The 26,112-nt window shown below is 42.0% G+C and overlaps 1 protein-coding gene across 1 annotated transcript in view; it reads left to right on the forward strand.

Moving 5' to 3' along the window:
• Positions 1-10,196, forward strand: part of POU6F2 (POU class 6 homeobox 2) — a gene marked incomplete at its 5' end in the record, with an annotated part of 228,596 nt that extends 218,400 nt beyond the window's left edge. Inside the window, 2 exons of the mRNA XM_081102004.1 lie at positions 5,465-5,633; positions 9,299-10,196. Of these exons, the coding sequence (XP_080958130.1) occupies positions 5,465-5,633; positions 9,299-9,803 (674 nt within the window). The 3' untranslated portion in view covers positions 9,804-10,196. The remainder of the gene's footprint in view (positions 1-5,464; positions 5,634-9,298) is intronic.
• Between the last annotated feature and the right edge of the window lie 15,916 nt (positions 10,197-26,112).

Below are 26,112 nucleotides of genomic sequence, written 5' to 3' on the forward strand. Positions count from 1 at the left end.
TTACAGGGAAAACAAAAGGTCAGTCAACCTAAACAGAAAAATAAACACATTTATTGAGCACTATGTATACACCAGGGAACTGATTACCAAAAAATACAGAGAACAAAGCAAAATGAATGCTATGATCAACACATGTATAGGGACACTGAAGATATATATAGTACATGGTTATCTCAGTTTTAGAAGCTGAGATAGAATGGAAGGACTTGCTGTAGTAATTAATCCTTAAATTGAGTTCAGATGGTAAATGGAGCAACAAATTCCTCCAAAAAGCAAGGTCATAGTTGAACCTGTGGTCAAAACCTTGGTTAATGACTGCCCCATATCATACTCAAAGGGTTCAACAACCTGTCATTGTTCCAGATGAACTGAAGTGGGCAAGTCATACAAAAATCTTCCCCATTCCAGGCAAAAGAATGCAGAATTAATGTGTTAGCAATGATAACGGGATCTTCATGTGCAAAGAACACCACATCTGGGCTCAGGATTACCAGATATGCACATTCATTAGGACATCTGCACAATACGTGTTCACAGCAGCTACACAGCTTGCCCTATGTTAGACCTTGATCAGTCTCTACAGTCGTCAGAGGTGAATATACTTTCTATAAGCAGGGCTTTTGGAAAGTCTAGAAGAGCCAAACAATTGACTTGGAAAATGTCCCAAGTTGGGTTGATTTACACAGTACTGCTTAAATATAGGTGGATTTGGGATTTTTTCTTCTTTGCTGGGTTTGGTTTTTCAGTACACTTGTCTTGAACCCCTGATCTGTAAATTTGATTCATAGACAACAAAGGGCTGATAGTCAATACCAGAAAAACCAAAGCTATAAAGTGAATGTAAAGATGCATGGCGACAGCTTGTGGCACAGAGGAACCCCTGGTTCACATAATCACAATTCACATCATTTTCCACAAACCAGTGAAGTCACCATATTGCAAGTAAGCTGTTCTCTCAAATTGCGTTGTATGTTCCCAAATGGTTTTTTATTTCTCAGAAATATTTGGTAAATATGTCCATTATTTGCTATGAGAATAGCACTGAAAAGCAGATGGATGTTTACATAAGGCAGTTAATTCATGCTTGGCAGCTTTTTTAAAGATGCATATTTCTTCTATAAGAATCCCACAAGCAGAGGTTATAGAAGGGTGATATTGAGAGGTGGTGATTATTCAACAGCCCACTTGACAACCCCTTACACGGATGCCCAGGCTAACAGTTGGAAGGAGTTAGATTTTAAAAACTAAACAAAACATCTGTCCTGAGCACTCAGTTCAGTATTGGCCCAGTGACCATACACCCTGATTCTACAGAGCGGGTTTGTTTTCACACCATTTGCATTTAGCGCCCATAGAAATCTTTTTACTTTTCAGCCCGTGCATTCCAGATTAGTTTGAGAAACATCATCAGTATATTACAAGTCACTGCCAATTTTCAATGCCAGTTTATTCTAAATCTCCAAGTCAGTTAGACCCCATATAGGTCGATCTTCTGGCTCCTCTAACAAGGGAAAGATTCAGGGTGGACCCTGGCAGTCATTGCTATTCTTTCTGGCCCTGTAATTAATATATTGGGCTAACTTAATCTGGAGCAAACTTCTATAAAAGGTGCCACTTCCTATAAAAGGTGCAGAGAAACCCAGACCAGGTTGTCCTAGAGCTGATGGAGGTGCTGAATCCACCCTGTGCACGATCTGAGGGCTCCCTCTGAAGTCCCATCAATACGGCCTCAGATTCATCCTTAAAACTGATACAGCCTCCCAGAGCCAGGAGAATGAATGACAGAAAGCCAGATTGACACATCCCAGGGTGGAATGTCAACCTCTGAGCTAATTTGAGAGCTGAGGTGACATTCTGGGAGGGCTTCCACTTACAAGGCCTCATTTTTTTTTTTATTTTCATTTCCCTGCTCAATCAGAATAGCATACAGGGGTGGGCAAATGTAGATCTACAGTTGTGCGTATGCAAAACACAAGAGTTTATTCTTGGATTTTTGTAATCCTAAACTGCCTTTTGCCCACCCCCTTATTCCTTAAGGAAGAGGAACTATTCAAGCAGCAGGAAAAAAACCCTCAAGAGTTTAAGACAGAAACTTTAGAATCAGAAAAGATAGCATCAGCTCTTTTAATTAATTCAAAACATCTTATAGACACCATCTAATGAACTCTCACAGTGTATGAAGACAAGTTACACATGTGACAATCAGGGTAAAACTAATATTGTCCATGGGTGGGCCCCTTCTTTCCGTGGTTGGGCCCCTTCTTTCCAGGGCGGGCCCCTTCTTTGCATGGTGAGACTTTTGTGGTCTTGAGACCTATGGCTCAAAACTATAATAAGACATTTTGCCATCTGACTTAATGGATAAGAGCACTAATATAAAGAAAGCCAGGCAGCTCATCTACAGCAATCAACGAATTTTACAATGTGAGACTGATTTCTCCTCCCTGGGCCTTTGTCCGATAGATCATCACCCTGTTTCAATTTCACAAGGAAATCTATCTTATCAGTTACATACTAAGTAGAACCAGGAAAAAGACAGGAGTGGAAAACGTGTGAGAGGAGGAAGAAGGAATTCTGTCTCTGGTGTCATAAATGCCTGTGTGGGGCCTCACAGAAGCCACTGGGCTCAGTGAGACAGGTGCCCACCTCTGTGAGCCTTAGAGTCAAGTTCGATAGCAACACTGCTCAATGCACCGGGGGTGAGAGTCCATAGCTTTCTTTCCAACTCTGATTATTGTCAGTGATCTGGCAAAAAGCAACCTGCACAATCACACACACACACACACACACACACAGATTTAATTCCTGGTCTCAAGGAACTAGTAAGGAGACAAATGATAAAAGCAGCAGGGGAAGAGAGAGAAATAAGGTTGAATAGATTTACATAAAATTCAGCCCAAGTCAAAAACCAGCCTGGTACTGCATGGCCTAATCTGGTGGCTGTGCAGGCCCTGCGTCTGGAGTAGATGAGGGACAACCTTCCAGATTCAAGACCCACCTTTCACCTGTTGGTGAACTCAACTGATTCCCATTGATCTAAAGATGGGCCTAATAGGAAGCACAACTTTACTTCCCACACAGGCTACTTAGCTTTGCTCAGAAACAAACTCTCTCCCCAACTCCAGACTGCACTGCTCACCCCAGCCCACTGGCACACAGATGTTTGCCACTTGCTGTATACAGTGGGGGTTGGGGTGAGGAAGAGCAAGAACTGGGTGCCTGACCAGGAGCCCTTCCCTTCTGGCCCCACCAGTCTTACACAAGTGGTAGAGCAAATTCTCTGTGGAGTGGAACCTGGTGAATAAAAGTGGCAAAAGGATTCAAAAAAGACAGTGACATGCGGAAGATGCCATGCCCAGACTTGGTCATGCCAGAGCCACAGAGAAGGCCTCTGTCTGTGCGGTCCAGGGATCTGCTGCATCAGAACTCCCTGTGGTATGTGTTAAAATGCACATCCCTGGACCCCAGGTGACTCTCACACCTGCCAAATCAAGTCCACCACCTTCCTACAAGCCACGCTGTCACAAGGGAAGTCTCTGGCTTCCATTCTCTCCCCCTCGGTTTTGAAGCTCCACTGCCCACGCTTGCAGGTCTGCCAAGCCCCTCTGCCTGCTCCCCTGGAGAGAGGCCGGCCCCTCCTTCACTGGGCCATTTCTTACAAGTGTCCCTCTCTGTTCTAGCCAGAGTGCTTCCACGATTGTTCTGCTATAATCCTCCCATCCCACACCCAACCCCATAAGGAACCTTTTACACTTTTTTTATCCTAATTGCCCTCCTTCCCCCATGAAATGTTAATACCACAGATATACTGCACCCCTGTTCTGTGTATATACTGTGGCCTTTTGGGGGCCAGAACCATTGTGCTAAGACTTTTCCACCTTCCCCACCACCGCCCAGCACCAATCTCGCCTTGGCAATGCGAAATGGGCTCAGCAAGGCAGCAGGTCTGAGAAGGGCTTGGAGAGGAGGAGGAGGAGGAGGAGGAGGAGGAGGAGGAGGAGGAGGAGGAGGAGGAGAAGGAGGAAGGGCGGGGGGGGGGGGGACAGCCAGAGTCTGTTCCAGCTAGCTGCTTGTTCCCAAGTTCAAATGTAGCCCTGGTGCAGCCAAATCTTCATGTTCTTTTTCATGTTTCAAAAGAACATGAAAAATCTAGATTATTTTTTTTTTTAGAAACTTCCCAATGTTTAAATGTTGGCAAGTAATTAAACAAATGTGTAAGTACCAGAAAAGCTGAGTTTTATTTGCTGAAAGGTTGCTCGTTGTTAACTTCTGCTCTAGGGATTTTTTAAAGGAAGAAATTAGAGGAGGGATTCAAGGCTGTTGTGTGTGGATGAGACCTCCCAGAATCCCTAGCAAACCCTTCAAGCTGCGCCAGGCCGCTGTGCTGGTGGGATTTAATCCAGTCCTAGAAAAATTGGCTCTTGGGGATGCAAATATTTCTTTCTTTTCATGATAAGAGTGTTTAGAGCCCTGAGCCCAGAAGGATACTATAGTCCACCACAATCCTTAGACAAGTACTCAAAGTTATTGAAATGGATGGCTTATTGTGCAGAGAGAGAGGACGAGAAAAACTTTTCACCTGCGCCCTAGGAGTGAGGTGGAGAACAATAGAATTGGCAGGCAGGGAGAATGGCTTCGCTCCAGGCGGGGTCCAGCCCCACTTTGAAATCTTCCACCATCCCCAGCCCATGCTGTCTCCTGCTTGGTGTGTGCTTTCATTTATCCAGGGATCAGTCGCCAGGGGAGGGGAGTTTCATTCTCCAGCTGTTGTGTCATTTCCCTTGGTAAGTCCTTAATTGACCGAGTTATCTGGCACCGAAGGAGACTGCCCGCCGTAGGTATTTTTATTATGTGCCCTTTCCAGGGACAAAGGCAGCAGGGCCCGTAAACGGCTTGGTGGCGGGAGGATATATTATCCTCACAGCTTCATCATAAGCATGCTCTTTCGAAGGGTTAATGTGAACATGAGAAATTAGGCAATTTTGCCATCTATTAGCCTGGCTACATTGGTGACCGAGTGAAGGAAAAATACAAAATACTATTTTCTTCCAAGGGCACTTTTTAGCACTCAAGATTCCAATCAAGGCAGTTCAAATTGAAACCTTGCCCATCTTATATTTTTGCACAATATTTGGACATAGTTGTGTTGCCTCCCCCATAGCAGGTGCCTTCCTGCCCTGGCTCTTTGTTAAGCCCTAAGGAAGACGCTTTTGTACTGCGGAAGTGGCGGTGTGAGCAGCCTTTGGTTTTATCTGGGATAGGAATATCTTGAAGGATAACTTGAGGAGGTGCTGAGGATGGGGGCTTGGGTGCCTCACCTGGGAGACCAAAGGAAACATCATGCCATGTTGGTTTCCCCACTGCTCTGCTTGAAAGAGGACCATTTTCCCATAAACCATAAGAAACAGATGTGACCCGGATGTATGCTGACATATTGATCCTGTTTTTAAAAACATCTCTACAGATCCCCAAACGGCAGCGGGTGAGGTGGATGGGGTTAATCTGGAGGAGATCCGAGAATTTGCCAAAGCTTTTAAAATCCGGCGCCTGTCCCTGGGCCTGACGCAGACTCAGGTGGGACAGGCCCTCAGTGCCACAGAGGGCCCCGCGTACAGCCAGTCAGCCATCTGCAGGTAACCCGCGCCTGCATGCTCCGCCTCTCCCGGCCGGCCTGGGCCTCCTCTGCCCTTGCAGCTCGGCTTTTCTTCTTCGGGTGGGCAAAGCCGGAGGGGACCAGGGTGGGAACAAAGTGTGGGGCGGCTCCGTGATGAAATGGGTGGTAGCGATGGGAATGAAGGTGCTGACGCAGACTTGCGGGCCCTGGCATGGTAACTCCTGTCAACTCAGAGAACCTCCAAGGCGGCCTCCTGGGAAATACCCTACCCCAGCCTCCTCCAGGCTGCAGGTGGGTGTCGGTGCAAATGGAAAGCTGCCAGTCCCCACCATTTCTGTGAAGGGATGGCTGCCAGGATTTCCCAAGAAAACTCACCGTAAAGCAAATGAACCACCTTGAGACCTCGAAGGAGCTTTTACCTCTCCTTCCCAGATACCAGTTTAAAAGCACATTTTTAAAAAGAAGCACCTGCTTTACGTGGCTCCAAAAAGGGGTATTGAGAATCTGGCCTCATCTGGTCCGCCCTCCACCCCCCCCCCCAAAAAAAAAATTTAAAATAAATAAAGAACAGAATCCAGCCTTGGTTGTGTTCAAGTTGATCTGGGTCAAGCCGCCAGAAGCAGCCGCGCGCATGCATGTGTGTGTTGCACTAATCCGCTGTTTATGCATGAGGCAACAAAGGCACTTCGGGAAGAGCTTTTTCCTCTTGGGCAATGCCTTATGAGTCCTCCTCCATCAGGAACAGCCAAGAAACCAACTCTAAACTCATTTAAGTGGATTTTGTTCTTGGTGATCCATGAAATGCTGCCTTTTTATCTGCTCTTTATACTTTTAATGTATTCCCCAAAGGACGGAAGTGTACTTTTCCTGCAGTTTGAGACTAAGGTTATAAATAACATCAGTATGGGGTAGTAGCTTGCAGCTTACATTTTGCTCAATGATTTTCCATAAAACCCATTGATTGTTGTTAAATACAAAAAGCTCCATAGGATCCTCTCACTTCTATGGCCTCCCCTACTGTTTTTTCTTATAAGATACCTCCCTGTAGAAAATAACCTTTATTCAGTCTACACAAGGAGACTGCTGCTGGGAAATTTGTTTCAAGGCTTGTATATGTTATTCCAAACAATATGTACAGGAGCATCAACACTAACAAGCAGCAGCAGTGATACGAATACTGCTGCTCCCTGTTGGGAAACATTCATTTTGGTTCATCTTGACAGCCTTGCGATAAAGGCAGCCACAGGTTTTTAAGTTGTTGCCAATTTGCTATTGTTACTAAGGTCCTCTTTGGCTTATTTTTAGCCCTAAAATCTGATTTCCTTTTATAGGTTTAAGTGCTATCTAATGTTTTCACTGCCATAGGGAGTGTTTCTTGGGCATTCCCAATCAAATATGTTGATGTCTAAAGTCTTCCCCGGGGGAGGCCAAAAAGCTATGGCTGAAATGATCAGAGACCTGGGAATTCATTGTATAAAAGAATATGTCGATGCCTTGACTTTTTGGCCTTTCTGTAGCTTCTGGTATTTCAGTGAGATGATTTTATGAGCTCACTACCATGAAAAGAAGAGAAAAGAAAAGAAAAGAAAAGAAAAGAAAAGAAAAGAAAAGGAAAGAAAAAGTCTTAAAAGAAACCAAAATCTGGCATAGAAACAATTCGAGTTCATTTAAAGGTGAAAGGAATCTGCACGCCCAGGTGTCACTTCTCCCTTCTTTGCTGCAGGGACTCCCAGGTGCTGTTTTGATAAGTTCCTCCTAATTAGAGACACAGAGGAAAAAACACCACCAATATGACAGGACACCCCTATGATAGGCTTTCTCCCCGTGCCATGGTGCTGTAAAGAGTTTGAGCTTTAGGACTTTTCTAGGGAATGACGGGAAAATGAGTGATGTGGCAATTAACAGGACAATGAGAGTGCTGGGGAAGCTTGCCACAAGGGATGAGCTCACTAAATGACATGAAATTCATTTTTATTGAAAGCAAAATGTACTTCCTCCCTCTCTGACCAGGACTTGAAGTTGTATTATGTTTTTATAAAATAAACAAATAACTCCTTGAACTATGCTTGGAAGTGAATGCTATAAGAATTGCATTAAAATTTCATACTACTTGCTCTATTTATCACAACATAAGATATCTAAAATGCAGCTCCAAAAATACGATCATGGCACATAAAGGAAGCTTATCCTGTTGTGTCCTTTTGCGAGATTCCTTACAAAACATTCTCTGACTGACGAAAGCAGGTTCATTTTGGCTCTATGAAAACAGACTATTGTAATAAGATGCACTCCGCCATCAGACGGCTGTTTTCCAACAGCCCTGAACTTTAAAAGAGAGAGGAGAATTCTGTGTGCCCAAAGTTGTCCGGTCAGAAGGTCATGAATTTGGATTTAGAATAAACAAACAAACAAGAGGAACTGTATGTTTTTCTATTTCATTGAAAATGAGTATAACTTTTATACTGAGATGTTAAAGCACTCTACATAATTTTGTCCAAGATGCTTCATATTTTTTTTAGTCAGCGTAGCAAAGAATTGCTGATGGCAATTGATGTACAGAAGGCCTCATTTACAGAAAATAATATCATTCAAGTACAGGTTGCAGATATCACACACTAAACGCAGCTTGATGCCCTGGTGCAAAAGTACACTGATGCTGGGCAGGGTTTGGAAGGCACAAGGTGGCCGGAGCACATCCGGGGATGGGCGTTCATGGTAATTACAGTGCGTCCAGCCGTTTGAGTCCAGCAGTAAAGTAGCAACAGGACATGTCTGACCTGAAAAGGGAACATGTTGTCGACATACATCAGGTGAAAGTTGTTTGTTACCAGAGGGTTGGGGTGGAAGGCAGAGACAGAGTGAGAGAAAGGGGAGAGAGAAAGATTGCAATGAGACACAGAGATGAAAAGAGAGTTGTACAAGAAACTTGTCCTATTTGCCACCACTAACTGTTATAAGAGATATTTCTATAGACCAATGAATGGGGGAATTAAGGAAAACATAAAAAGGGTCCTTTTCAATGAAAGAATATGAGAGCTGTGGTCTTTGATGTCACTTTCTGGTGTTAATTTCTACCTTAGAATTCTGAAGGTTGGGGGAATGGTGTGGTGTGATTAAAATAAAAGCTTGTGCCCTAACCGGTTTGGCTCAGTGGACAGAACGTTGGCCTGCGGACTCAAGGGTCCCAGGTTCGATTCCGGTCAAGGGCATGTACCTTGGTTGCGGACACATACCCAGTGGGGGGTGTGCAGGAGGCAGCTGATCGATGTTTCTCTCTCATCAGTGTTTCTAACTCTCTATCCCTCTCCCTTCCTCTCTGTAAAAAATCAATAAAGTATATATTTAAAAATTAATTAATTAATTAATTTAATTAAAAAATAAAAGCTTGTATCTCGAAAGTTTACCGGAAAAAGTTCTAGGAGTTGTTTCGTTTCTATTGTGAAGGCTCATGCGTCGCGCTGTCTCCACCTCCCCCGCCCTGGTCTGTGTCCGCGCGTGTGGGCTGCATGCACTGGCATGAGGCATGCGGGAGGGCGGGTGCTGGCTTGAGCGGGCACAGCTACCTTGCAGCTGGCTGAGAATCTGGAGTGAATTCGCTCTGCCAGTCAGTCAGGCAGGCAGGCAGGAGGCCCACCCTGGCAGAGGACTCAGTTTAAGACTGTTCTTTCTCAATTCTCCCCCCAGACACACCATCCTGAGAAGCCACTTTTTCCTACCACAGGAAGCCCAAGAGAACACTATAGCTAGCAGTCTGACAGCCAAACTGAACCCTGGCCTTTTGTATCCTGCCAGGTTTGAAAAGCTGGACATCACCCCTAAAAGTGCCCAGAAGATCAAGCCGGTGCTTGAGCGGTGGATGGCTGAGGCTGAGGCCCGCCATCGAGCAGGTATGCAGAACCTGACCGAGTTTATCGGGAGTGAACCGTCCAAAAAGCGCAAGCGGCGCACTTCCTTCACCCCCCAGGCCCTTGAGATCCTCAATGCCCACTTTGAGAAGAACACACACCCCTCCGGGCAGGAAATGACCGAAATTGCCGAGAAGCTGAACTATGACCGGGAGGTAGTTAGAGTTTGGTTCTGCAATAAGAGGCAAGCCCTGAAGAACACAATTAAACGCTTAAAACAGCACGAGCCCGCCACGGCTGTCCCCCTGGAGCCCTTAACAGACTCTCTGGAAGAAAACTCCTAAAGGGACGCCCACCAGAATCAGAGGCAAACTCCGCAGAAACTAAGCTCCATCCTTGGGACTCCACCAATAGACAACGAAACAAACAAACAAATGCATAATAACTTAAAAATAAAAATTTAAAATAGCCCTCGTCATCCTCCTTACCGGTAAAAGACTAAGAAACCTACCAAGTGGACGGAGTGGTTTATACATGTCCATTGGTTTTCAAAAAAAAAAAAGGAAAAGAATTTGTTTTTGAAAATTTTTAAACACGGAATGCATCACACTGCAGGTGTGTGTGGTAGGCTAGTTCCCTCCCCCACCTGTCTCCCCACAGCCAGTTTTTTAACGGACTAAAAGCGAACCAAATAACCACATACTTTTTTCTGTATAGTATGAAAATGTGAACACATTTTAAGGAAAAAGAAAAACAAAACTAAACCAAAAAAAATAAATAAATAACGAAAAAAACACACACACACACACACAAACAAGAAATACCAACAACAAAAACTTTGATCTGTTCAAAGCGAATACAAGCCTGCCACCTGGAGGAAGGATTGCGTTCTTTCAGGTTCTAAGTGCTGATTCACTATGAAATCTATTAACCAAAGTCATTGCCAATGCGATCTTCAGTCTGCTCTTCTCTGCGTGTCAAGTTGTGTTACGAAGTTTTACGTTTGTACTTACTGGAAACCTGGGAAGCTGACTTCTCCCATCTTTCCCGTCTGTTGTCACCTAGGGAGTGGGTGCCATTGTTGAAGCCGTTCTGTGAGGCTCACTATTTGCTTTTACTTTGTCTGGACAGGGTTCTTTTTTCGTTTCTTTTCTTTCTTTTTCGTTGCTGTTGTTGGGAGAGGGGGGCATCCTGGATTGTGTGCCAAAGCATTTGTTGCTTTCTTCTCACTATGACTTGTGGGTTTGAGAAAAGAAAATGGAGCTTGCACTCCTCTTTGTCCCTCCATCTCCCATCTCCCTCATACGCGGCCTCCGGTCTGCTTTGGAAGGCCGCTCAGATCCTAGTGACATGCAGGCGAGACTCCAGAATGACTAGGGCTTTGCTCGATCAGCTGTCAACAATGGCATAAGCTGTCACTGTGCTCACTGTCCACACCAGAACGTGGGATTTTTCTCAGTCTGTCGGCCACGTACATGGAGAGCTGATCAAAACTAATTTTGTAATATAAACAAACATAAGCTGCACATTTGGTTCAATACTTACATCTGTGTTATGCTTCTGTGCAAAGCAATTTCTCTCAGAAGTCTGATAGCCAAAGAAATGTCTCAAGATTTCAGTCAACATACACACGTAGCATGCACACACCCACATGAACACACACAAAGGAAACGGGCCAAAAAGAAAGATAGAGTGACTGGATCTTTAAAGGCCAACACGTATCCTGTAAATCCCACCTTTTCTGCTACTTCTTTCATTCCAATAGCAATGGCAGACTTTTTTCGGGGGGTGGGGGGAGTGGTCAATTATTCTTGGAATATATAAATGGAGCAGAAAGTTGGCAGACAAACTTAAACCATTGGAATTGGGCTCTGGGTTCTTGAGGGGAAAAGAAGTTTTAACAATGAAGTGCCTCCTCTCAAAGGAAAAATACAGAGTGGCTTATCGACCACATCAGAATAGCCTTCACTATTAAAACTTAGGGATTATTTCATTTTTCAAAATAAGTTACTCAAAAGATCTGTGGGCCAAAATAACCTAACAAGCCAGAGGGAAAAGCAAGATGGGAGGATGGCTGTGCACGGGAGCACTTGAAACCTGTGGTTGGTATTCTCTCCAGGTATAGGCAACAGGTGTTGCGTTAAAGGAGCAGGGGAAAGGAAACCATCAATATGCCTGCTGTTAAAATGTAAATATTCCTGAATAATTCGTTAATAAGCATGCCCATGCACTCGCTACAAGTAAATTGTAAAAGGAAAAAGAGAAAGCCCACCTCAAGTTGCCCAGCTGATGAGAAATGCCATGTTCCCTCCCTGATGAGGGTTTTCTCTCTTCTGGTAGCCCCTTTGCTGGTTGGGTAAAGGCAATGGTTTAATTGTCCTCCTTCCCCCGGGTGATTCATGCAGCAGTCGGGACATCACCAGCAAGGAAACTTTAAAAAGAAAAAGCCTGGAGGTGGAAGCGGTCACTTGCCAAGGTGTTTCCATTTTGCCAGTCTGATCCTAATTGGACCACAGCTGACTTGATCTTCAATGGTAACCACATCATGGTACCCAGTTCGCCACCTCCAAAACTGTACAAATACCAACAACCCAGAAATCCAAAAGTATATAGATTAAACAGATTATGTATTCTCCAAGACCTGCTCCAAATTCCACCAAGAAAAGCTCCCGAAGAAAACTTAACAAGATAACATAACAGATGATGAATGCTCAATGTTTAAACACGTGCTAGCAGCAGTGACATAAGGCCTGCTCAGTTTCAAGATCTATAATTGGGAGGGTACAACGAGGACAGTGAAGATATAAAATAAAAGTAGTCTTCCAGAATGGAATATAAAAGAAATATATTTATCCCACAGTCGTAAACCCATTCATTTTTTTATAGTTTTATAATTTTGTATTGTTTTATAAATTATTTATAAGGTGTTGTAATGCTTCTTATATTGATTTTTTACAGATAAATTTTTTGCTACAAGGCATAAAAAGGTGCCTGAACAGATTCTTAAGAATATCAATTATATTGTGTATACAAGTCTTCTGAACCACACCTATTGCTTAATTTTATTAAGACATTTCTTATTTTCACTTGTAAACAACTTCATAGGCCAATAGCATTTAAGTGTTTTATATGTTTTCATGAACTGAAGGTAAAGGTTGCCACTAACAAAAAATAAAAGCCACTTTGGGCATATGTGATTGTATTTCACGCTTCAATATTTTTCTTACATATTTTTAAATTATTGTCATCTTCATTTTCTCTATTGTTTGATGAAAAAGAGGAACAACTGGTGTTATATTTTACACTTGTTTTGTGGGAGTTTTTTTCAACCAGAAAACATTTTGAACAGTTGAGAGTTTTAATTGCATTGTAAGGTTTTGGTTTCATGATTGTAATCACATAAATACACATTCAAGTGTGTGTGTGCGCGCGCACACACAAACACACACACACCAAAAGAGAAAACAAGAAGGCAAAAGGAGCTAGGAAAAAACAAACAAACAAGTAGAGGCGTATCAAAGAACTCAAGCTATAACCAAAAAGAAATTGCGAAATGCCTTTGCTCATCTTCTCTATGCTGGACCAAAGCTCAATATTTGTAGGTATATGCACATTGTATAGATATGGCTAAATGTTGCTGACAATCTCGCAATACTAAACTGTTCCTATTTTAAGAAAAGAAAAAAAAAGTACAAACTGTTCATCAATGTTTTACCTCAGCACTCTACTTGTACCAGTTAATGACCAAGCTTAAACAAATGGAGAAAAGGAAATTGATTTTCATTTAAATGTTTGACTGTAAAATCTGTTTGGATAACATTTTGTAATGAGCTTTTTTGTCATGTGATTTGTTTGTCTTCAACTTGAAAGTACGTGAGGCACATTTGCTTAATTGTTGTTAAGAGAGTGATTTTTTTTGTCCTGCGCGCTGTAATCTAGACTGGTCACCAGGGTCCCCGACGAGGCACCACGAAGGAGCCGCCTCCGCTGCCTGGAGCAGGCAGAGGCTGGAGGACAGGAAAACAGACTGGGTTGTTTTGGAAAATCATCATGATGAGAAGTTGACATGATAGACTTGTGACCAAGAAGCCAAACTGGATATTTAAAAGCTCCTTATTTGCTCTAACATTGAAACCAAAGCTGATTTATCTGCACAGGTTGCTTAACGTTAAAAAAAAAAAAAACTGACAAAAACTGTACTTAATCTAGAGCAATATCTGTATGGTCAGTAAAGCTGCACTTTGTGTATTTCTTAACAGCTTCAGATCTGTCACTTTTAATTTGTACCATAAAAAATAAAGAATTGTTTGACATGAGCTTCTAGACTAGCTGTGTCTTAAACGCATATGTGTCATTTACATTGTAGGCATGTAAATAAGACTATGTTACAACCCCAGATGTTAAGGAAAGGAAGGGGTTAATGTGATTATTTTAAACGAAATACTATATGAATTAGGACTGGCTCCTTTGGTTGCAAGTAACAGAAACCCAACACAAACTTCGTTACACAAAAAGAAACTAGGTTGCTTGACTTGACTGGAGAGTCTGATTGTGGACCACAAGACCAGCTGGATACAGTGGTTCCAAAGACGCCATCAGCCTGTCCTGCTTGGCTTCTTTCTCAAAGACCCCAGATGTTGTCATACATCTGTCTCTAAAGTGTATGTTAGGCTAAGCACTGTGTTGGGAGATGGTCTGATTGAATAGGCCGTTCAGGATCACAGGCCCAGCCCTGTCTGTGGTCTAGGGTAAGCGGCCTCATGATAACAGCCGCACCGGACCACAAGGATGAAGGAGGTTGTCTCAATGAAAAGTCAGAAGACGACAAACGAGTAGGCAGACAAACCCAGAGCCATCGCAGTCTGCTACTAAGACCCAGCTGTGTGCCAGGTGTTGAGAACTCTGCTGTGGGAAAGAGGTTTTGCTACTCTTTGCATTGCCTGTCATCACATATTCTGGGAAATTTAGAGTTTAAAAGATGTTTAATGTGAATGGGAGGGGTGAGTTAATGTTGCTAGATAATTTGCTAATTCAAAAGTAAAATAGGAGCATCTTGCTAAAAATACCAATAAAAAAGTTTTTAATGAGGATCATAATCTTCATACTTTTAGTGGGTTTTAGCAGATATTTCTCATGCTATATAGAGACCCATATATCAACTTCATATTATGATTGATAACAAGTGCTTTGGAGCAAGCAATGGGACCAAAAATCTGAGTGCCCATACATTATAAACGGTCCAGGAAAGTGGCCAGGAAGCTCCCAGAATGACTTTAAGAGGAGCACAAAGATGCTGATGCTTCTACTTTCATGGGTGGAGAAAGGCAAAATCAAGTCATTTTCAAGCTTTCTTTCCATCTAAAGTACTCTAAAAATATTCTGGGTGAAGGTACTGCCTATGATAATACATATTATTGCCCTAAAGTGTCTTCTTTTAAAAAGATAGCCATCAGCCCTGGCAGGTGTGGCTCAGTTGGTCGGAGTGTCATCCCATGTGGAAGGTCTGGGTTCAGTTCCCAGTCAGGGCACATGCCTGGGCTGTGAGCTCGATCCCCAGTGGGGGCGAGTGTGGGAGGTGACCTATCCATATGTCTTTCCTACATCGATATCTCTCTCTCTCTCTCTCTCTCTCTCTCTCTCTCTCTCTCTCTCTTTCTCTCTCTCCCCCCCTCCCTCCCTCCCCCCTCCCTTCTTCCCTCTCTGAAATAAATTTAAAAAATAAAAATAATTTTAAAAGATAGCCATTAATTGATTAGTTTCATATTCCATAAATATTTGCTAAGCATTTCATATGTGCCAGAAACTTTTATGTGTTAGGGACCCAGAAATAAAAATTTTAAAAAATGAATCCTTGCCTTCAAACAACTAATATTCACTGTGCAAAAACCAGTAATATTTCTCCAGAAATTAAAATTATCTCATGTTCCTGGTACTACAACATTTCACAAATAAAATCAATTTCCAAATTAAAATGGTGAGAAGCAGTTCTGAGACTGACTTCGAAACAGTAAATGAATGGTTAGAAGTAGCCTAGGTTTACAAGTCAATCAGCAGTATCTGTTTTAAATGATTCCAAAAGCCATTCCAATAATAATTTTCCACTAAGCCAACCATATACACATAATCTATTTAATGGCAAATATAGAGAGACAGTGGTTGATAAGTTTAATCAAAAAAAAAAATCTATGGTTGGAAAGAGTTCAAAAGCAACCGGTCACAAAGTAGATGAAACCAGCTCCCTTACTGACCCAAGCAGGTCTGGGCTGCTCATCCATTGTCCAAGCAAACAGCCCTTCTGACCCATTTGGCTTATCTGCTGTACCATGAGGAAGGTCCTGGTCAGGGGAAGAAGACATCTGAAGAGGTTTCTAGTGTATTGAGTGAAAATCTACCTAAACATGCTTCTCCTCTCCCTAGTTCCTGGCTTTCTACTTCTCTTTTTCTTTTTTTGCCCTTTTAAATTTTTTAAATTTTATTTTTCAGTTACAGTTCAAAGTCAATATTATTTTACATTAGTTTCAGGCGTACAGCACAGTGATTAGACAATCATATGCTTTACAAAGTGGTCCTTCCAATATTTCAAATACCCACCTGGCACCATACATCGTTGTTATATTACTGACTATATTCCCTACTGTGCTTTACACCCCTGGGACTATCTTGTGATTACCAATTTGTACTTCTTTTTTCATTGTTTGTTTAATTTATTTTTATTGTTGAGACTATTACAGATGTCCATCATTCCCCCCACCCCCACTTTGCCTCTCTCAACCCAGCCCTTACCCCACCCAAGGCCTTCAACCGCATTATCATCTGTGTCCATAGGCTATGCATATATTCATTTAAGTTCTTTGCTATATCTCCTCCACCCTCCCCCCATCCCCCCCACTTTTCTCTGAGATCTGTCAGTCTGTTCCACGCTTCCATGTCTCTGAACCTATTTTTTTCATCAGTTTATTTTGCTAATTAGATTCCACATATGAATGAGATCATGGGATATTTGTTTTTCCCTGACTGGCCTATTTTGCTTAGCATAATAATCTTCAGGTCTATCCATGTTGTCTCAAAGAGTAAGAGATCCTTCTTTTTTATAGCTGCATAATATCCTAGCTTTTTTACCCACTCATCTACTATTGGGCACTTGAGCTGTTTACTAGACCTAGAAAAATTATAATAGAAAGTTAGACAGACTGAATGTTCTAAAACTTAATTTGGTTTCAGAAGGAATAAATACCCAGAACCAAATATAAGGCTCCTAGGACCACCTTCTTTCCCTAATGATGGTTTGTTTGGTGATCCTTTCACCTCAAGGATCTCTCGCATTGAGCTGTAAGTCAAGATAAAACCACAGAACAGTCACATGAACTGCTGTTGTCATATTTTCACCTCATAAAATTAATTTATGTTGTTAATCCAGGTGCAGGATTTTGTACGCATTCCTGTTTAATTTCATCTCATTAGTTTGGGCCCACATCCCAGTCCACCAAGGTGTTTCCCGTATTGATTTGGTCACTTAATAAAATATCTGCTCGCTCTCAAAATTGAAGGCCAACATTTTGCAGCTCCTGAGTGGATGTCTTCATCACAAGTTCAAGAAATCATCTATAACTTTCTTAGATTAAACAGGACGACTTAATGAGAGGGAACTAGGACCTCAGTGAACTGAAATTGTCCAGATGATCAGGCTAAGAAAATGGATAGGAACTGCGGACTAAGAAGCAGGAAGGACAATTATTTTTTAGTAGAAATAATCTAGCTAAGATACTTCAGCTACCACCCTCAGACACCATTGCCATTGCCCATGACTTGATGCTGCTTCCATCTTGAATGAACATGAAAATCCCTTCGTCTTACTTGAATTTGCTAAACAGAGTATCTAATTAGCCCAGACTCTGCCGCATGCCTGGAAGCCAGGGAGTGGGGAGAGAAAAATCTTGGGCCTTTTACCATCAGTAGCAAGAGAGTGAATTCCAGCCACTACAGCATGAAGGCCACACACCGTGGAGATTACCCCCAATACAGCAGCTAGAATTGGACACTGGAAAGGCAAAAAATACCAAAGTTCACCATAAATGTGAAATTTTATTTTAAAAAATGTTTTGAGATAGCATAAAGCAGAACTGATGTTCAGATATATACATCACTATAGGTATGCCTATTGGTCATAGCCAGCATCTGTTCTAATCAACCTGTATTGTCAAATATTTTTCCTATCATCCTGTATATAACTATACAAAACAGATTTAACTAAGTAAGTTGGGTTGATAATGCTAAGTAATATAATTTTTGTCAAATAACAAGAAGTGATTGATAAGCAATGAAGCTACTTTTCTGGTGTGATTTGTAGATAAGCTCTAGAGGCAATTTCAAAAGAGGAATCCAGAGCTGTTTTGTTTTGTTTTTAATGTTTTGGGGATTTTTTCACCTTTGACAGTAGCATAAAGAGACTATTGGGAGAGATAGTTTGGGTTTTCGTTGGTTTTGTTTTTGTAAGTAAATGCTGGTGTTTGTTTAGAAATCAGTTTTATTTTGCTTTACCTCACGGTCCCAGAATAAATGTGCCCACATATAAAAAACAAAACAAGACATCCTTTATGTGCAAAGACAATATGCCTGACCTATTGCTGTTAGTCATGAGCTTTGCAAAGAGCAGCAATAGGGAACTTGGCTAAGAAAGTGAGTAAAGGAAAGATTTCTTTTAAAAGGTAGTGATTGTGTTCAAATAGCCTAGAATCCATGCCAGCAAAAGAGAGTTGGAAGGAAAAACATAAGAAGGAATAGCATGGACATGCATTCAATGAACCAAAAGGATCAGCACAACGAGGAAAGCAAACTGGACGCACAAGATAAAATTTTAAAAAGAGGCAACCACAGGCACAGGAGGACAAGGGGAGGGAAGAAATAAAGAACTCAAAATGAGTCGACAGAAAATATACAAAGAAAAATAGAATTGTAGATCTTAGAGCTGAAAAATCAAACCACTAAGACCATACAAAGCCCCTGGTGAAGGGATACTGTTCTCTGTACTAAACCTTTTCGTTTTTTATCTTCTTGGCTCTGAACACCCAGAGAGGGACATCTGTCTACAAACCTCTCCCTACTCCCCCCGTTGTTAGGAAGTGGGGTCCTCATAACTGAGAAGTTTCCAGTATTCTGATGAAACCCATTATTCTTTACTATACTTTTAACCACAGTTGATAACTTGTCTCTTTTCCTTCCATTATTACTCCTCGCTATTTATAGATACAGCTATGGTCTCTTTCCTTCAAAATATGCATATTCAGTTCCCTTGATCCCAGCGGCCTTCAAAATGAATGACTTTGAAAAGAGTGGGAGGAGAGACAAGAGTCATCTTTATGATCCTTTGCATATCCCCATTATCAATGTCTTCTCAATAATGAGAAAGGCCATGCTGGGCCAGACATTTAGTCCTTTAAGTGAGCACTTCTACCTGCCCTCCCTACATATTGATCAGCTGATTGGTTTTTAAGATTTATAAAAGTGTACTCACTGCCAAGGTCTCTGGGTACCTCTGTAATAGTAACATTAAGCAACATAAAGAGATAAATTGTTCTTGTCCCAAAGGCTTCCTCTTGTCACTTGAGAGTTTTTTAAATGCACATTTACAGGTAGACTTTGCCTTCCGCTGAGGGTCATCCAAACAAGGTTTGCGTGGGGTTCAAAAGGGAAAAGCTTGCAATGCCAATGACAAACCTATGCAAAAATCCCTCTCTCCAGCCTTCAGAAATCCAGAATTATAATCTTGGTAAAGCTGTTAGGATTGACTATTTCCAAACACTAACCCATGGTGTGGAGCCAGTCTTTCACTGGCCCAAGTAAAGTTAGAAAAAAGCCAAAGAAGTTTTCCTAAAACCTAACTCAACTTAAAGAATCAATTAGTACTCTGAGATAATGTTCTTCCTAATTTTTAGTATGAAAATAGCTGTTTTAAGCAATATTATACTTTACTTGACAAAGAAAAAATAATTCAAAATCAAGAAGCCACTGATTTAACAGATGAGAAAACAGAGTCTGAGAGAGGCTGAATGAGGCCTCCTACCAGCCCTTCCCAGTGCAGATGAGGAGACAGACCTAACTCCCCCACGTGCCTGCTGCTCCTTTCCATCGGCCAGGGTTCTGAGAAGCCCACCTAAGTCCCCGGTGGATATGTATCATTTCTTGCTACCCCAATTCAAAGCTGTTTTCCTCTTTAGAAAATTTCTCCTCACCGTATAGCTCAGAGGTTACTTCCTCTCCCCCACTTTCTGGGAGCTATAAGGTGTGGATGCTTGGGCCAGGCAAGGTGGCTCAGATGCTCCCACTTGGGACTTCGGATCTTGAAGGAGTAACTTAGAGATATAGCGACTCTTAGACACTTTGATGGAGGCAGAGCTAAGAGCCAGCAATGGAGGTACAAAAAGCCAGTGGCTCCAGAGGCATCTCCCTAACCAAATACTTCAGCAGCGGGGCCTCAGCTATACCCTTGGCTTCACAGCCTCCTTGGTTCCTTCCTTTTCCTAGCCTGTAACTCTTGAAATACTTGTGGGGCTTTTAGAAGGGTTGCTAGACCTAGTGAAAAATATATAGAGTTAGAGTGACCTAGGTTACAGTTGAATGCTCTTCTTAATCTTTCCCCTACCTCTGGGCACTGAATTTGCCTCCCACTCCACAAAGAAAATAAATGCTATTAAATATAGTCTTCTACCATTTCTTGCCTCATCTCCAAATACTAAGTCCAAATTCTTGACCTGTGCTTTCCTGTGGCAGGAATGATAGGAATGAGGAAGAGAAAACATGCTAAAGTGCCCATCCAGGGTTGGAGGGAGTATTTATGAGAAGAAGCAAAAGTAAAGTGAGCAAGTCTGAGTGGGGTGGAAGAACTCAGGGCCTTAGGCAAACTGCCAGGTCAGAAGAAGCCGTGGGTAGACCACAGCCCAGAAAAGCAGCATAGGGTCAAAGGCGTGGCCTCTGTATGTGATGTACAGTGGCAGCCATCCACTGGGGTCACTGGCAAGAAACCAACAGTGCCGGGGAAGCATTATGGAGACCCGGGTATCACAGAATGAACATGTGCCTGAGCCGATAAGAAGGAGCAGCAGGCACTTGTGGGAGTTCGGTCTGTCTCTTCATCTGCACTAGCTAGGGCTGGTAGGAATCACTCAGGAGACTCAGTTTCTTTTCTGTTAAGTCAGTGGCTTCCTGATTTTGAATGTCACTGGTTTATTTCTATCTCTCTATAAACCAGCTCTCTCTGTTCCTCTGTAAATATGCTGGATGATGATCCTTAAATATCCACCCTGGTCTAATCAGCCATGTCTAGGTCAGCATAGTCAACATGACACAAACTTAGATTCTGAGCAGTTTAATGATGGTCTCAGTGGAAGGGAAAGAGACTGGGCTGGTAGACGGCCCTGAATATATCCTAGAAGATCCTGTTTCCCTTCCTGATGTGGTTCCTGACTACTTCTCAATCTCATCCCTCACTACTCCTTCACAGTCCTGTATGCCTCAGCATCCTGTGCTGATCTTCCCATCCTCTTTCTCATTTCCAAACCTTCACCCCAGGGAGCATACTTTCTTCTCTCCTCCTGACTAACTCCTTCTTGCCTCCCAGGTCTCCGTGTAGGTGTAATTTCCTTCAACCAATCTTCCAGGACAAAATTAGATGCTTTTCATTTGTTTTCCTCCAGCTCCCAGATCACTGTAGCAGTTAGCACACTAAACTATTTAATTAGCTACCCCTCCAAATAGCCTGTATACTTCTCAAGGGCAGTTTTCCCAGAACCTGTGCCTGTAGCTGCCTGGCATGTTGTCAGTGACCAATAAATGCTAAACAGATAACTCCATCAACTCCCCAGTTGATGGAGTTCCTTCTTCTCTGCTCCACCCAGCTGAGCTTCCCAATCAATCACTCCAACAATTTTACAAATGTTCTCAGTCCCCTTACTCTGTATTTCTATGCCCTACCAGGCCTGCACTCTGCTCATCCTCAACCCTGATTCAATTCAAACCTCTCTTTTCTTCCTGGGCTGCCAACACTGCTAGAAAAATTACAGACAAATGCTGAAAGGAACCATTTCAATCAAAGGTCTCTGGTCTCCATGGAGCAATGAGTGGAGTTCAGCAATTTTGAAACTTTTTCTTAGTCTTGTAGATTTTTCATTCCCTAGGCAGCTATTCTAAAACTTTCTTGGCATGCAGTCTAACTTAAGTCTCAGTTTGATGCGGTCATGTTCTGGCCTGTCTGGATATGTTAAGGGGAGGTATTAAGAGAGGGTTCTCTGAAGCCTGCTGACACGGGACCCAGGTTATGCCCATAGCTAAGTTTTAGACGATATAGTGGTATAAGGCAGGAGATCATGATGGAATCTGAAGATGCCTTCAAGACAGAAGTCTTGTGAGGCTATTATTTACATGTATGCCTAATCCAGTCCTTGGGTATTTGTCTGTATGCCAGGGAGAAAGAAATAAAAACTGAAGGAGCTATTTCTCTTCACACTGAAGCCCATGCAGGCTTTGGAACATGCTAACAGAGAGTAATCTGATGAACCAGCAGTAGGAAACTACCAGGTCAGAAGAAGCAGTATATAGACCAAAGCCCAGAAAAGCAGCATAGGGTCAAAGGCATGGCCTCTGTATGTGGCTGTACAGTAGCAGCCATCCACTGGGGTCACTGGCCAGAAACCATTGGTGCCCAGGAAGCATTATGGAGACCCTGGTATCACAGAATGAACATGTCCCTGAGCACATAAAAGACACTCTGGTAACTCCTGAAATACTTGTGGGGCATTCTGAAGGGTTGCTAGACCGAGTGAAAAATATGGAGAGCTAGAGTGACCTAGATTACACTTGAATACTCTTGTTCATCTTTACCCTGCCTCTGGGCACTGAATTTGCTGCCCACTCCACAGAGAAAATAAACACTATTAGATATAGTCTTCTATCATTTCTTGCCTCACCTCCAAAGACTAAGTCCAAATTCCTGACCTGCTTTCCTGTGACAGGAATAATCCGAGTGAGGAAGAGAAAACATGCTAGAGCACCATCTGGGGCTGCAGGAAGTCTTGATGAGAAGGAGCAAAAGTAGAGGGAGCAAGTCCTAGTCTAGGGTGGCTGAACATGGGTCCGGGGACCTCCTTTGGATCCATGAATATGGATAGGAGAGATGCTGCCTGTCTTCAGCACAGAGGCTTAGACTCTGGGGGAGGAGAAAAACTCACACAACTTCAGACCATGTTTATACCAATACTTTACAATATTTTAAATCACATGGTCACCTAGAAAAGCCTTACCTGCCATAATCCTTCAGTGTGAGGGTGGAGGGCTAAGAGGGAGTGGCCTGCAAAGAGCAGATGGATGGGCTTTGAAAGGACACTTATAAAGTAGCAAACTGAGGAGAAGGAAAAGAAGAAAAAGAAGGAGGAGGAGGAAGAGGAGGAGGAGGAGGAGGAGGAGGAGGAGGAGGAGGAGGAGGAGGAGGAGGAAGAGGAGAAGGAGGTGGAGGAGGAAGAGGAGAAAGGAAAACAGAAGAAACAGCAGACTTCATAAACACAAACCCAAGCCTCAGTTGGGAAAGACAGATACCTTCATCTGAGCTATGGTCCAACTCAGGAAGGGAAATGAACCCCACCTGCTGTGATTTTGTCTGAATCCCTTTACAAGTGAACTGCTGGATCAAAATGCCTGCCTAGGAGTGGCTTTCCTGGGCCCATAGGTAAGGTGAGCCAATGTCCTTCTGAAGCCATGAAAAAAAAAAGAAAGAAATTGGCTTGGTATGGAAATGCAATAAACTTAAAAGCAGTAGGTCCATTATTTTTTTCTCAAGATTGACATTTATCAATAAATATCAGTTTATACCTGGCCTAGACATGTGATATTTAGTCATACATATCACATTTGCAGTGAAAAAGTTCACTGACCCCAAAAAATAAAATAAAATAAAATAATAAAGCAAATCATTTAAATTAAATAGTTTCTTTATTAGATTTCATTTTCCAGCTCTTTTAAGTTAATAGACTTTTTTCCTTAATTTCAAATGGTATAATGCCTTTTGGCTGCACAATGATTATCTTTCCTGCCCAATGGCCTTTTTTCTGTCAATGGCAATTAAATGCACAAAGATGGTGTGCTCTCTAACTGTTTAAGATTCTTATTTTCCCATTACACATCAGAAATTTTGCTCGTGTCAACCAAATTTTGTTACAAAAATTGTATTTGATAAGAAAGGATCTCATGTAGAATTGTACACCTGAAACCCATATAATTTGATTAAGCAATGTCACCCTGATTAATTCAATAAAATATGTTTTTAAAGAAAGAATTCCAAATCCCCAAATTAAAACGCAAACATCCTAGAGGGATGCCAACTACAAGTTGTTTTGCTGTGCAATTACTGCGGGGTTTTTTACACACTGAGGAGCTGAAAACCAGACTTCTTAGCCATTTTGTTTTCTTGAAGTGTATTTTCTAGGCTCACCTAACATAAACCTCCACCAAAAAATTTCTTTTACTGTTCTTTACTACTACATGGCTTCATACTTTTTATGTGGGATTTTAAATCTCCTTATTTTAAATAATCATTATCTATCCCTTAGTGAGCATAGGTGAATCTTTTAGATAAAAGTGAACAAATTAGATCCCAAAGCTATTTTTTTACAAAAACATCCTACATTTTAAAACTCTTTTTAAACCATAGACATAAGCACCCAAAACAGATTAAAATACAAAGTTATGATTCTTCCTTTTTTCAACTGTTTCTAAACTATCCAAATCAATTCTATGTGTTATTGCGCTTTGGAATGGCTTCTAAGTTTTCAAAATTCAAGCTTAAACACTTTACTCATTCCTCTGACCATGGGATTATATTCTTTGAAACACACAAAATCTAATTAAGTCCAAACTTTTATACAGAATGTCATTTTTGTCTACCTGGTTTTATTCAGCAATCTAAATGAAACTAGATTCAACCAATGACCAATGAGGAGTACTTAATATAGATGTTCAAAAAGGGAAAAAAAAAGTATATTAAGAAAACTCTCTATTCTAGAATCAGGTCTTGAGGTGGAGGAGAAATAATTCCTCCTCCAAATTGTCTTTGTTCTAAATGCCCAGATAGGAAAGACCGCATGTATTCCATTATGCCCACAAAAAGGACCTGGCCACAAGAATCTGAAAAATTGTAATGAATTCTGTCCATCAACAACAGAGGCCATTCAGTCCTTTACTCACTCCTCCAGTAGGACTCTCTGCTCACCTCCTCTCTGGCAATCTAAAATTCTCACTTCCTCTAGGACCCAGCTCTCAGCTTCCAGAAATCCTTCTCTGACCTGCTACTGTCCATGCTAATCATCCCTCACTTCTTTCTTTCATCACTCCATACAGGGCTTGGAATCTTGCTTCCCCAGCCAGACTGTAAGTTCTTCAAGGGCCAAAAGTTTACCTCTGCTTCTCCTGTCTCTCCAGGTGCCTGTTCAATTAATGCACTAATAATAATTGTATTCTTCTTTAGGTGAAAGATATTGAATGCAGAGGATATGACTTCCAAACCACACTAATCTATTAGGATACCTATGACTCAGGGACTCACTAACACTACTTAATGCATTATTTATCTAGTTTATTGATTCTATTTTCCATCTGCAATAAATGTGCATGCCCTCTTCCCAAACAATAGCTCAGTAAGTACAAGATAATTCAACTTCACTTAAAACCTGCCACTGGCTTCTATGAGCTGCTTAAGCACTTATTTTTTATGAGCTCAGGGCTCCTGGGTCTATCAAAATTCTTGCCTATAAATGAATCTTCTTAATCACATCACTCTGGATTTTGACATCAATTCTCATTAAGTAACTCTGCCCATTTGTTAGTTCCGCTAACCTATGTTGTGATATCAAATAAACCAAGATTTCTTGGTGGTTTTGTAACCTAAAAGTTTGGCCTTAGCTCACACAAGTCCTTGCTTTGGAAAGCAAGACTCTCTTCTAGCCCCTATAACATAAGAAGAGAGCAGATGGAGGAGGGACAACTGCCTTAACATAAAAGTGACTCTATGTCTCTTCCACTTTTAGTCCATTGTTCAGAACTGGTCACATGGTCCCGACTCGCTCACAAGGGAAGCTAAGAAATGGAAGGCAGCACGTAGCCATTATTAACAGCCTATAACACACCATCCTTCAAGGCCCAACTCAAATGTTTTTTTCCTTCACAAATTTCTCTGCAATCCTCCTCAGATAGGTGTGGTGTCTGTCATTTTAGCTCCAAATACCCAACACCACACTGGGCCAGGTTCATGCCTTGCAAGGTTTATCTTTTCTGCCACAGATGGGATGTGCTTGTTTTCTCTACACTTTCTGACCCCTGTGCTCCTTGAAGTCAGGGACTATGTAATATTCAGCTCTTTAAGGCCCCTTTAAAAGCTGGCACTGCTCAAGAATCTTTGCCGAGTTCACAAGAATCAGACACAGACCAAGGAACATCGGGATCTGAAAGCACCTTTGAGAAAACAGGGGGGCAAACAAGGCAGCAAGGTTTGTAGAATTTGAGAAACAAAGCCTCCTTTTGGAAAATGCTTCCTCATTTCCTCCTCTTTGGTGGCCACAGCAAGACAGCATCATTTGAAAACATTGGCTATGACTGAACAATACATTACAGATT

Source organism: Myotis nattereri (genome assembly GCF_964212035.1).
Source record: "Myotis nattereri genome assembly, chromosome: 11".
Lineage (NCBI taxonomy): Eukaryota > Metazoa > Chordata > Mammalia > Chiroptera > Vespertilionidae > Myotis > Myotis nattereri.